Here is a 12,963-nt window from a genome sequence, read left to right as displayed (position 1 = left end):
TGCGAGGAAGCCGCGAACGGGGGACCCTCAGAGGGCAATGGTGGTGGGATTTCACAGGTTGCTGAACAAGGAATGTATTCTTCAGTGGGCCAAGCGAAAGCAGAGCTGTAAATGGGACAACAATATCCTGCAGGTGTACCAGGTCCCGAGTGTGGAGGTGGCCAGGAAAAGGGCAGGCTTCAACCAAGTTAAGTCAATCTTCTTCAAGAAACAGGTAAAGTGTGGACTGTTGTATCCGGCTCGTCTTTGGGTCACATGTGAGAACCAGCATCATTATTTTGAGTCACCCGAAGATGCGCTGGACTTCGCAAAAAGAAAAGGACTTGTGGGGGGCGTTAGAACTTGAGCTTTGACACAACTTGTTGACTTATATTGGGTCCCTTTTTTTTTCTTTTCTTCTCTTATTTTTTCTCTTCTGTTTTAGAGTTCTGTTTAAGAAGGGGAGGGGAAGGTTTTATTTTTCGTTTTCGTGTGTTATTTTTGGTGGATGTTGGCAATGTTTTTTCTTTGTTGATGTGCACTTTTGTGGAATGGAGACATGCTTTTTTTGGGTTTCGGTGGGTGGGGTTGTTTTTTTTTCAATTGGGTGATTGTGTGGGGATTGTTAGAGGGAATTTATCTGTATGAGCGGGGGGGGGGGGGGGGAGTAAGGGAACAGTAGGTGGGAGACTTTTTGGCGCCGAGGCGGGGGCCACCAAGCCAGCTGGGTGAGCTAGCTCACAGAAGCACAGTGGGGAGTGTGCATATGTTTAGTTTACTATATGGGTTAGGTTTCAGAGTAGTGTTGCTGGGGGGGAGGGGGGTAGTTGTTCTGCTGACAAGGGAGGGACTTTGGTGGAGAGAGAGGAGGTCGGTGGCAGGGGCTGCGGGCGGGGGGGGGGGGGGCTGCAGGAGTGGCGGCACATGGGCTGGAGGTGGGCCCAAGAAATAGAATGGCTGATTGGCGGAGGGGGGGGCACTTTGCCCCCCAACTAAGCTGATCACCTGGTAAGGACGAGGATTAAATGGACGGTTAAGAGGGCACGTGTGTTCGCACACCTGAGGGCACTGAAGGCGGACATGGTAATGCTGCAGGAGACGCACCTTGGAGTGGTGGACCAGGTTAGATTGAGGAAAGGCTGGGTCAGTCAGGTTTTCCACTCGGGGCTGGATACAAAGACTAGAGGGGTTGCGATCTTGATTAATAAGCGGGTGAGATTTGAGGTGGGTGGAATAGTTTCGGATGTGGGGGGTCGATATATTATGGTTAGTAGCAAGCTGGAGGGGATGAAGGTAGTGCTGGTTATGTATATGAGGCAAATTGGGATGACGTGAAATTTATAAAAAGGATGTTGGGGAAGATGCCGGACCTGGACTCTCACAAGCTGATCATAGGAGGGGACTTTAATACAGTTATTGATCCTGGCCTGGATCGGTAATGTTAGAAAACGGGCAGTGTGCCAGCAATGGCAAAGGAGCTGAAAGGGTTCATAGAGCAGATCGGGGGGTGGATCCATAGAGATTTAGGCAGCCGAGTGTGAAGGGGTTCTCCTTCTAATCCTACATGCATAAGGTATACTCTCGGATCGATTTCTTTGTCTTGGGCAGGACCTTGCTGGCAGGGGTGGTGGACACGGGTTACTCGGCGATCACGATCTCGGACCATGCTCCACACTGGGTTGACCTGCAGGTTAGTATGGAGAGCAATCAGGGCCCGCAATGGCGATTAGATGTAGGGCTATTGGCGGATGAAGCGGTGTGCGAGAGGCTGAGGAGATGCATGCTGAATTACCTGCAGGTGAATGATACGGGGGGAGGTCTCGGCAGCGGTGGTCTGGGAAACGCTGAAGGCAGTGGTGAGAAGAGAGCTGATCTCGATCCGGGCTCACAGGGACAGGGAGGACAGGGCAGAGATGGGCAGACTCGTGAAAGAGATTTTACAAGTTGACAGGAGATACTCGGAGACTCCAGAGGCAGGGCTTTTAAGGGAACGGCGGAGGCTACAGGCGGAGTTTGGCTTGTTAACCACCGGGAGAGCAGCGGAACAGCTCAGAAAGGCAAGGGGGGGGCGATATACGAGCATGGTGAGAAGGCCAGCAGGATACTTGCACAGCAGCTCAGAAAGAGGGAGGCTGCTAGAGAAATAAGGAAAGTTATCGACGGGGATGGGAACTTAGTTGGGGACTCTGCAGGGGTGAGTAAGGCGTTTCGGGTTTTTTACAGCAGGTTGTTCAGGTCAGAACCCCCTGCAGGGCCGGAGGGGATGAGGCACTTCCTGGAGGGGCTGACCTTCCCGAAGATGGACGGGGAGCTGGTAGTAGAGCAGGGGGTCCCGATCGGGTTGGAGGAGATAGTGGAGGGCTTGAAGGACATGCAGTCGGGTAAGGCCCCGGGACCGGATGGGTACCCAGCGGAGTTCTACAAAGAGTTCTCCGGGATATTGGGACCACTGCTGATGGTGTTTAATGAGGCAAGGAAAAGGATGGTTCTGCCCCAGACGATGTCACAGGCCACGATTACACTTATCCTGAAATGGGATAAAAACCCGGAGCTGTGTGGGTCTTGTAGGCCGATTTCCCTGTTGAACGTAGACGCAAAGATTTGTCCTCCAGGACTGAGGATTGTGTACCGATCATCATTGTGGCTGATCAGACGGGGTTCGTTAAGGGCAGGTAGCTGGTGGCCAATGTAAGAAGGCTGTTAAACGTGATCATGATGCCCCCGGAAAGTAGGGAGGTGAAGGTAGTGGTCGCAATGGTTGCGGAAAAAGCTTTTGACTGGGTTGAGTGGGATTATTTCTGGGAGGTCCTGGGGCAGTTCGGATTTGGGAGGGGTTTAATTGCCTGGGTCAGGTTGTTGTACCAGGCTCCTGTGGCAAGTGTACAGCCGAACAGGATGACTTCGGACTATTTTAGACTGCACCGGGGGACGAGACAAGAATGTCCCTCTCCCCACTGCTGTTTGCGCTGGCTATTGAGCCGCTGGCAATGGCTGAGGGTCTCAAGGGGGGAGGGGTGGAGCACAGAGTCTCGCTGTATGCGGCCAACCTGCTTCTGTCCATTTTGGTAGGAATAACAGCAAACGGGATTATTATTTAAACGATAAAATATTAAAGCATGCCGCTGTTCAGAGAGACTTGGGTGTGCTAGTGCATAAGTCACAGAAGGTTGGTTTACAAGTGCAACAGGTGATTAAAAAGGCAAATGGAATTTTGTCCTTCATTGCTAGAGGGATGGAGTTTAAGACTAGGGAGGTTATGTTGCAATTGTATAAGGTGTTAGTGCGGCCACACCTGGAGTATTGTGTTCAGTTTTGGTCTCCTTACTTGAGAAAGGACGTACTGGCGCTGGAGGGTGTGCAGAGGAGATTCACTAGGTTAATCCCAGAGCTGAAGGGGTTGGATTATGAGGAGAGGTTGAGTAGACTGGGACTGTACTTGTTGGAATTTAGAAGGCTGAGGGGGGATCTTATAGAAACATTTAAAATTATGAAGGGAATAGATAGGATAGATGCGGGCAGGTTGTTTCCACTGGCGGGTGACAGCAGAACTAGGGGACATAGCCTCAAAATAAGGGGAAGTAGATTTAGGACTGAGTTTAGGAGGAACTTCTTCACCCAAAGGGTTGTGAATCTATGGAATTCCTTGCCCAGTGAAGCAGTTGAGGCTCCTTCATTACATGTTTTTAAGGTAAAGATAGATAGTTTTTTGAAGAATAAAGGGATTAAGGGTTATGGTGTTCGGGCCGGAAAGTGGAGCTGAGTCCACAGGTTGTGAATCTATGGAATTCCTTGCCCAGTGAAGCAGTTGAGGCTCCTTCATTGCATGTTTTTAAGGTAAAGATAGATAGTTTTTTGAAGAATAAAGGGATTAAGGGTTATGGTGTTCGGGCCGGAAAGTGGAGCTGAGTCCACAAAAGATCAGCCATGATCTAATTGAATGGCGGAGCAGGCTCGAGGGGCCAGATGGCCTACTCCTGCTCCTAGTTCTTATGTTCTTATGTATGTTTCAGATCCAAATGAGGGGATGGAAGGAATCAAGGGAATTTTAGGGGAATTCGGCCGGCTTTTGGGGGTATAAGCTTAATATGGGGAAGAGCGAGATGTTTGCAGTCCAGGCGAGGGGATCAGGAGAGGCAACTGGGAGAACTGCTGTTTAGAGTGGTAGGGGATAGTTTCAGGTACCTAGGTATCCAAGTGGTGCGGGATTGGGACCGGCTACATAAATTGAACTTGGCCCGGTTGGTGAATCAGATGAAAGATGATTTCCGGAGGTGGGATGCACTCCTGGTGTCTCTAGATGGTGGAGTCCAAACGGTGAAAATGACGGTCCTCCCGAGATTCTTGTTCGTATTACAATGTCTCCCCATCTTCATTCCACGGTCCTTTTTTAAGCGGGTTAATAAAGTCCCCGCGATTGAGGAAGGTAATGCTGGAGCGGAGTCAGGGAGAGGGGGGGCTGGTGCTGCCGAACTTTAGCAATTATTACTGGGCGGTTAACATAGCCATGATTAGGAAGTGGTTGGTGGGGGGACGGGGTCAGCATGGGAGCGTATGGAGGCGGCTTCTTGCATGGGCACAGGCTTGGAGGCGCTGGTAACCACGCTTCTGCTGTTCCCGCCGACGCGGTACTCCACCAGCACTGTGGTGGTGGCAGCCTTGAATCTGGGGGCATAGGAGGAGATATCTGGGAGCGTCGGTCTGGTCCTCAATTTGCGATAATCACCGGTTTGCCCCGGGGAGGATGAATGGGGGGCTCCGAATATGGCGGAGAGCGAGGATTGACAGGATGGGAGACTTGTTTATAGAGGGGAGCTTTCCAAGTATGAGGGCACTGGAGGAGAAGTTTGCATTGGCGGGGGGAAACAAATTTCAACATCTGCAGGTGTGGGACTTTCTGCGTAGGAAGGTACCTCCTGCTGCTAAGGGGGATTCAGGACAGGGTAGTTTCCAGAGCATGGAGAGGAGAGGGGAACGTTTCAGACATTTATAAGGAGCTTCTGGGATCAGAGGAGATGCAGACCGAGGAGCTGAAGCGAAAGTCGGAGGAGGAGCTGGGGGGGAGAGATAGAGGAGGGCCTTTGGTCGGACGCGTTGAGTAGAGTTAACGCGACCGCAACTTGTGCCAGACTTAGCCTGATTTAATTCCAGGTCATTCACCGGGCTCACATGAAAGTGGCCCAGATGAGCAGATTCTTTGGGGTGGAGAATAGGTGTGAAAAATGTGCGGGATGACCAGCGAACCATGTCCACATGTTCTGGGCATGTCCAAAACTGCGGGGATTATGGCAGGGTTTGTGGACGTCATTGTCATAATATACACACAAAGATATGGTGCACAGACATTGATTGACACACAGGATGACCAATTAACACACAGAACACAGCAGCCAATCACCAGACAGGACACGGCCACTATAAAGCCAGAGGGCACTAGTTTTCCCGCTCTCTTGTGATGCAGCCTCTGAGACAGCCAGAGCTAGTGAGCAACAACACGAACATCCACCATGTGGTAGTAAGATAGTCTGGTCAGGTTAGCCTCAGGTCTCCAGTCAACTCAGCATAGTGTCAACCCACAGTTTAAGTATGTGTAACAGTTGGTAATTCAATAAAATAGAGTTGCATTTCTCCAAGTGTTGGAAGTCTGTCTCTCTCACTGCTACAGTAAACGCAGTCCTCGCAGACCCAACACATCGGTCATGTCCAAGGTATTAAAAACAAGGGTGGCATTGAGTCCAGAGGTGGCAATTTTTGGGGTGTCGCAGGATCCGGGAATCCAGGAGGAGAAAGAGGCAGGCATTCTGGCCTTTGCTTCCCTGGTAGCCCGGAGGCGGATATTACTAGCATGGATAGACTCGAGGCCCCCGAAGTCGGAGACCTGGCTATCGGACATGGCTGGCTTTCTCTGCCTGGAGACAATTAAGTTCGCCATGAGAGAGGGTCAGGGTTCGCCCGGAGGTGGCTACCATTCATCCACTTCTTCGCAGAGAATTAATCGTCAGCAGAAGGGGGGAGGGGGTTACTTTAGCATAGATTAGGGGGTTAATTAATGTTGGGACCTGTGGGGGAGGGAGGTGGTATTTGCACTATGTTTATATTTTTTTGTACATTGTTTATATTGCTGCTGTTACAATGCCAAAAAAAACCTCAAAAATGATTTTTTTTTTTTAAAAGGCGTATGGTGTGTTGTCTTTCATTAACAGGGGGATTGAGTTTAAGAGCCACAAGGTTTTGCTGCAGCTTTACAAAACCCTCGTTAGACCACACTTGGAATATTGTGTCCCGTTCTGGTCGCCTCATTGTAGGAAGAATGTGGATACTTTGGGGAGGGTATAGTTGAGATTTACCAGGATGCTGCCTGGAATGGAGGGCATGTCTTATGAAGAAAGATTGAGGGAGCTAGGGCTTTTCTCACTGGAGTGAAGAATGAAGAGAGGTGACTTGATAGAGGTGTACAAGGTGATGAGAAGCATGGATAGAGTGGATAGCCAGAGACTTTTCCCCAGGGCGGAAATGGCTGTCACGAGGGGATGTAGTTTTAAGGTGATTGGAGGAAGGTATAGGGGAGATGTCAGAGGTAGGTTCTTTACACAGAGTGGTGGGTGCGTGGAATGCACTGCCAGCAGAGGTAGTGGAGTCTGAGTCATTCGGGACACTTGAGCGACTCTTGGACAGGCACATGGACAGCAGTAAATTTAAGGGGTGTAGATTAGGTTGACCTTAATTAGGACCACCGTGGGCCAAAGGGCCTGTACTGTGCTGTACTGTTCTATGTTCTGATAGTTCTGGTCCGAAAGTTTAACTTCTCATTTGGAAAAGGCCACTTTTGAGGGTATTCGGCAGGAACTTTCAACAGTTGATTGGGGGTGCCTATTTGTAGGCAAGGGGGCAGCTGGTAAATGGGAGTCTTTCAAAAAGGTATTAACTATGGGTCAGGGTGAGCACATTACTCTTAGAATGAAGGGTAAGGCTGGTAGAAGGAGGGAACCCTTGATGACTCAGGATATTGAGGCCATGGTCAAAAGGAAACAGAAGGCATATGACATGCATCGGCAGCTGGGATCAAGTGGATCCCTTGAAGAGTATAAGGCTTGTTGGAGTAGAGTTAAGACAGAAATCAGGAGGGCAAAAAGGGGACATGAGATTGTCTTGGCAGATAATGCAAAGGAAAATCCAAAGAGCTTTTACAGATAAAGGATAAAAGGGTGACTCGGGAGAGGGTAGGGCCTCTTAAGGATAAACAAGGTCATCTTGTGCAGATCCACAAGGGATGGAAGAGATCCTAAATTAATATTACTCGTCAGTATTTACTGTTGAGAAAGGCACGAATGTTGGGGAAATAAAAGTGATGTCTTGAGGAGTGTACATATTACAGAGAAGAAGTTGCTGGAGATAGTAAAACACATCAAGATAGATAAATCCCTGGGACTTGATGAAATGTATCCCAGGACATTGTAGGAAGCTAGGGAGAAATTTGCCGGCCCTCTCGCTCAGTTAATGGTAGGGAGTTGGGGAGAGTTACAGAACAAAGAGATCTAGGGGTACAGGTTCTTAGCTCCTTGAAGGTGGAGTCACAGGTGGACAGGGTGGTGAAGAAGGCATTCAGCATGCTAGGTTTTATTGGTCATAATATTGAATACAGGAGTTGGGATGTCTTGATGAAGTTGTACAATACATTTGTAAGACCACACTTGGAATACTGTGTTCAGTTCTGGTCACCCTATTATAGGAAGGATACTGTTAAACTAAAATGAGTGCAGAAGAGGATGCTACCAGGACTTGATGGTCTGAGTTATAAGGAGAGGTGAGATAGGCTGGGACTTTTTTCCCTGGAGTGTAGGAGGCTTAGGGGTGATCTTATAGAGGTTTATAAAATAATGAGGAGCATAGATAGTCAACACCTTTTCCCAAATGTAGAGGAGTCTAGAACTAGGGGGCATAGGTTTAAGGTGAGAAAGGAGAGATGCAAAAGAGACCGGAGGGGAAATTTCTTCACAAAGAAGGTGGTGAGTGTCACAGAGGCAGTGGTAGAGGCGGGTACAATTGTTTCCGTTAAAATCCAGTTAGACAGTTACAGGGGCAGGTTGGGTATAGAGGAATATGGGCCAAATGCGGGAAGGTGGGAGTAGCTTAGTGATAGAAACTGGGTGGCATGCACAAGCTGGGCCGAAGGTTCTGTTTCCATACTATAAACATCTATGACTCCAGTGAAGTGCAACACAAACTTGAGGAACAACATTTCAATTTCCGATTAGGCATGTTATAGCTATATGGACTCAACACGGCATTCAACATCTTTAGACTGTGAACATTCCCCCACATCTTGGCCCCATTTTTGTTTCTTTGGTTTATCCTAATACAAACACACACCACCACCCCCTCCCACAGGGCCATCTATCTTGTTTTGTTTTCTCTGAGCATTGACCTTTGTTCACATGTTAACACATTCTGCTATCTTACCTTTGTGCTACTACCAGCACTTTCTTAGTCTTTAATGCTACCACTAATACCCCATTTGTCTTGAATCTATGAAATCTTTGTTGATTTCTCCTTAACTCTGATCTTTCCATGATCGTCAATTCTGCCCCAACCCCTCCATCCCCCTCTCCAGCTATATAAACTCTGTCTTCCTGCCACATCCAACCGTGAATAGCAGCGTACAATTAAACAACTCACTGGAGGAGGAGGCACCACAAATATTCCCATCCTCAATGATGGAGGAGCCCAGCACATATGTTCAAAAGACAAGACTGAGGCATTTGCAACAATCTTCAGCCAGAGGTGCCAAGTGGATGATCCATCTTGGTCACCTCCAGAGGTCCCCAGCATCACAGATGTCAGTCTTCAGCTGATACGATTCACTCCATGTGATATCAAGAAACGGCTGAAGGCACTGGATACTGCAACGGTTATGGGCCCTGACAATATCCCAGCACTAGCACTGAAGACTTGTGCTCCAGAACTTGCCGTACTCCCAGCCAAGTTGTTCCAGTACAGCTACATCACTGGCATCTTCCCAGAAATGTGGAAAATTGCCCAGGTGTGTCCTGTACACAAGAAACAGGACAAATCAGTCTACTCTCCATCATCAGCAAGGTGATGGAAGGAGTCATCAACAAGTGGCACTCATTCAGCAATAACTGGCTCACGGAGGCTCGGTTTGCGTAGCTCCAAGGTCACTCAGCTCCTAACCTCATTACAACCTTGGTTCAAACATGGACAAAAGAGCTAAATGCCAGAGGTGAGGAGAGAGAGACTGCCCTTGACATCAAGGCAGCATTTGACCGAGTATGACATCAAGGAGCCCTTGCTAAACTGGAGTCAATGGGAATCAGGGGAAAATTCTCTGCTAGTTGGAGTCATATCTGGCACATGGGAAGGAGATTGTGGTGATTGGAAGTTGATCATCTCAACTCCAGGACATCACTGCAGGAGTTCCCAAGGGTAGTTTCCTTGGCCCAACCACCTTCAGCTGCTTCATCAATTACCTCACTTCCAACATAAAGTCAGAGGTGGGGATGTTTGCGGATAACTGCACCATGTTCAGAACCATTCGTAACTCCTCAGATAATGAAGTAGTCCATGCCCACATGCAGTAAGACCTGGACAATATCTAGGTTTGGGCTGAAAAATGGCAAGTTACAGTTGCGTCACACAAGTGCCAGGCAATGACCATCTCCTACAAGAGGATCTAACCACCGCCCCTTGACATTAATGGCATTACCATTGCTGAATCCCCATAATTAGGAAAGGTCAAAGACTAGGAATCCAACAGCGAATAACTCCTGCTTCCCCAAAGCTTGTCCACCATCTACAAGGCACAAGTCAGGAGTGCAATGAAATACTTTCCACTTGCCTGGATGAGTGCTGCTCCAACAACACAAGAAGCTTTATACCATCCAGGACATAGCAGCCCACTTGATTGCTCCCCCTTCCACACACAATCAAACCCTCCACCACCGACGAACAGTGACCGCCATGTGTACCATCTACAAAGGAGACTGCAGTAACTCATCAAGGTTCCTTAGACAGCACCTTCCAAACCCACAACCACTACCATCTAGAAGGACAAGAGCAGCAGATACCTGGGAACCTTACTACCTGGAGGTTCCCCTCCAAGTCACTCACCACCCTGACTTGGAAATATATCACCATTCCTTCACTGTCACTGGGACAACATCCTGGAACTCTCTCCCTAACAGCACAGTGGGTGTACCTACAGTCATGGACTGCTGTGTTTGAAGAAGACAACTCACCACCACCTTCTGAAGGGCAACTAGGGATGGGCAATAAATAAATGCTGGCCTAACCAGCGACAACCACATTCTGTAAATTATTATTATTTTTTTAAATTTCTACCCCTCCTACCTTCAGAAGAACCTTCGCTATGTTGTCCTCTACGTAGATGCTCCCAGACGTGCTGCATTTATCCAGCATTTTCTGTTTTTATTTTATATTATCATAACCATACCTGTTTATCTAAAATATTCTTAAGATCCTTCACTTCCTGTTGGTATCGCCGGCTTTCCTCCTGGATATCAAGTTCACGTGCGTCTTTCAAAGCACCAAGGCTAGATTTAAGCTGAAAACTTGTACTCTTTATCTGTAAAAGTTCCTTAAATAGGATATGTAATAAACATAAAAATAAATATACTTTACATCCCAGATGTTAAGAGATAAGACAATTGCACACAAGGGAGAACATCGCTTGAATGATAACTTTCCAAGCTTTCTTCTGTGATCTAGTTTGCCACTGGCTCAGTGTTTATTTTCACAAATAAAGAGCAGTGCTTATAGTTTCTGTTGTTCATGCGTTAAAGGTCTGGTTGAGTGATACTTTCATAGGATTGTTGCAGCATCAGTTTAAGAAAATCATGTATGGCTGTTTTTTAAAAATATTTCCACATATGCCATTGCTCCTAAAGGGTTAAATTGTTCTGTACAGAGTGGGTACTGGGTTAATGAGCACAGCAGGTATGATGGGCCACCGAGAGTGGATGGGAGAGCATGGATAAGGACTTTTGAAGTTATCTTCAAAATGTCACCGCATCAAGATTATGGTTCACTGGAAACCTCAGAAAATGGGACCCCACAATAGCACAAGCAACTTCTCAGAGCGAGAGGGGTTATTTAGCAGTAATTAAGACTTTCCACACGCTTAAAATTTACATATTTGAATGGAGAAGATCTAATGTGTTTGCCATGTTTAATGAATATCTAGAAAGTGCTGCCACTTCATGCATGTGAACACCCCAGTCCCGTAGTGAGGTAATGGTGTTCCTAAGCTTGTGAAAGTGCAGGGAAATCCAGACAGCAACTTCTTGATTTCCATGTTTAACTGTACACTTACAGGCGCTAGTAATTGTCTCTGAGTTACTCCTTAACACTGTTAGCCTCACCATTATTCTGACTGTAAAATTCGAGCCTATGTCTCAGCAATTTACAATTGATTATTATTAACAGTTATTATATAAACAGAAATTAATGTCACAATAATGCACTAAGTTTCCTTAAAGGCAAATAATTTGGGGGAATAATCAGCAACACAACCCATAAGCACAACTTTTAGTAGAACCTGGAAAGTTCCTACTCCGCTTACATTGAAACTGTCTCCCATCTGCCAGTATAAGAAAAGCAAGAAAATTACGTTAAATGTTTGCAAATCACTTGCTGACATACAAATGTATGAATTAGAAGCAAGACTAGGCCACTCTACCCCTCAAGCCTGCTACACTATTCAATGTGATCATGCCTGAATCGATTGCAACCTTAACTCCATATTCCCATTCACCTCTGATAACCTTTCACCACCCCCCTCCTGATAATCAAGAATCCATCGAGCTCTGCCTTTAAAATATTCAAAGAATCTGGGTCCACTGTGTTTTGAGGAAGAAAATTTCAGAGACACACATCCCTCTGAGAGGAAAATATTCCCCTCATCTTTGTCTTATTTTTAAACAGTGACTGCCTAGTCCTAGATTCGCCAACATGAGTGCCATCTGGTCAATAACCCTCAGGATCTTAAAGGTTTTACTTAACTGCTTCTAATGCAGCATTCTTTTGAGTCATTTCTTTAAACTCTTGAATGAACATTCCTTTCATTTTCTCCATCTCATAGTTTAGCTTCTTTTTTTCTTCCTCCTTCCAGTTTTCAAAGCTTTTAGTTGTTTCCTCTTCTTTCATTATTCTACTTTCAAGTTCCTAAGATAAAGCAGGCAATGTTACGTCTGTAAAGTGCAAAACAAATGTATCAATCTGTTTTATTGACTTCAAGATAGCTGAACCCCATGGAAATAGCACAGTTCTCAGAACAAATGTTTTACAATATCACTGTACTTACAGAACATCTGCATGTGCATTCTTCTGTTCTCGCCATATCCAAAGAGACATCAAATCCAAATCAGATATTAGAAGTGGAATAACATAAAAACATCTGAACAAAATGTTTCAAACTCATCCTTTTAGGAATCTTGTTACCAATATACTTAGTGTCCTAATTTAGTGTTTTAAAAGTATGCGCTACTTAACATTTTCTTAAAGATGCAGGAACTTCTTTTTAAAAGTAAATGACTGCGGATGCTGGAATCTGAAACCAAAGAGAAAATGCTGGAAAATCTCAGCAGGTCTGGCAGCATCTGTCGGGAGAGAACAGAGCTAATGTTTTGAGTCCAGATGACCCTCTGTCAAAGCTTCTTTTTCTTGTTTATAAGTGTAGATATGTGTTAATAGCACAGAAAGCTGATAGGAAACTGAACCATTTTTGTGTATGTTTACCTCTTTGACTGAGTCTTGATCAAAGCCTAAATTTGTGCCTGAAAGTATTGAAACATTGGCTGAAATTTTCTGGCCATTCCAGCTGGCAGGATCTTTGGTCTCACCGATGGTGACCCCAAGTGCGAATAATGAGAGAACCTGAGGGCAGCACAGTAGCATAGCGGCTAGAACTGTGGCTTTACAGCACCAGGGTCCCAGGTTCGATTCCTTGCT

At 46.5% G+C, this 12,963-nt stretch overlaps 1 protein-coding gene across 11 annotated transcripts in view; it reads right to left on the bottom strand.

Moving 5' to 3' along the window:
- LOC119977574 (zinc finger protein DZIP1-like) overlaps window positions 1–12,963 on the bottom strand; it is a 374,976-nt gene that overhangs the window by 276,440 nt on the left and 85,573 nt on the right. For 10 of the 11 annotated variants that reach the window (XR_005463223.1, XM_038818669.1, XM_038818674.1 and 7 more), the window contains 2 exons: window positions 12,016–12,177; window positions 10,448–10,591 (listed from right to left, as the gene is read on the bottom strand). The exons of the other annotated variant lie outside the window; for it this stretch is intronic. Coding sequence is in view for 9 of the 10 variants with exons in the window: in XM_038818669.1 (XP_038674597.1) it covers window positions 10,448–10,591; window positions 12,016–12,177 (306 nt within the window). In the remaining variant the exon portion in view is untranslated. The remainder of the gene's footprint in view (window positions 1–10,447; window positions 10,592–12,015; window positions 12,178–12,963) is intronic. 11 annotated transcript variants of the gene reach the window in all.

The sequence above is a fragment of the Scyliorhinus canicula genome, chromosome 14 (genome assembly GCF_902713615.1).
Source record: "Scyliorhinus canicula chromosome 14, sScyCan1.1, whole genome shotgun sequence".
In the NCBI taxonomy this organism is placed as follows: Eukaryota; Metazoa; Chordata; class Chondrichthyes; order Carcharhiniformes; family Scyliorhinidae; genus Scyliorhinus; species Scyliorhinus canicula.
This window is presented reverse-complemented; position numbering and strand designations above follow the sequence as displayed.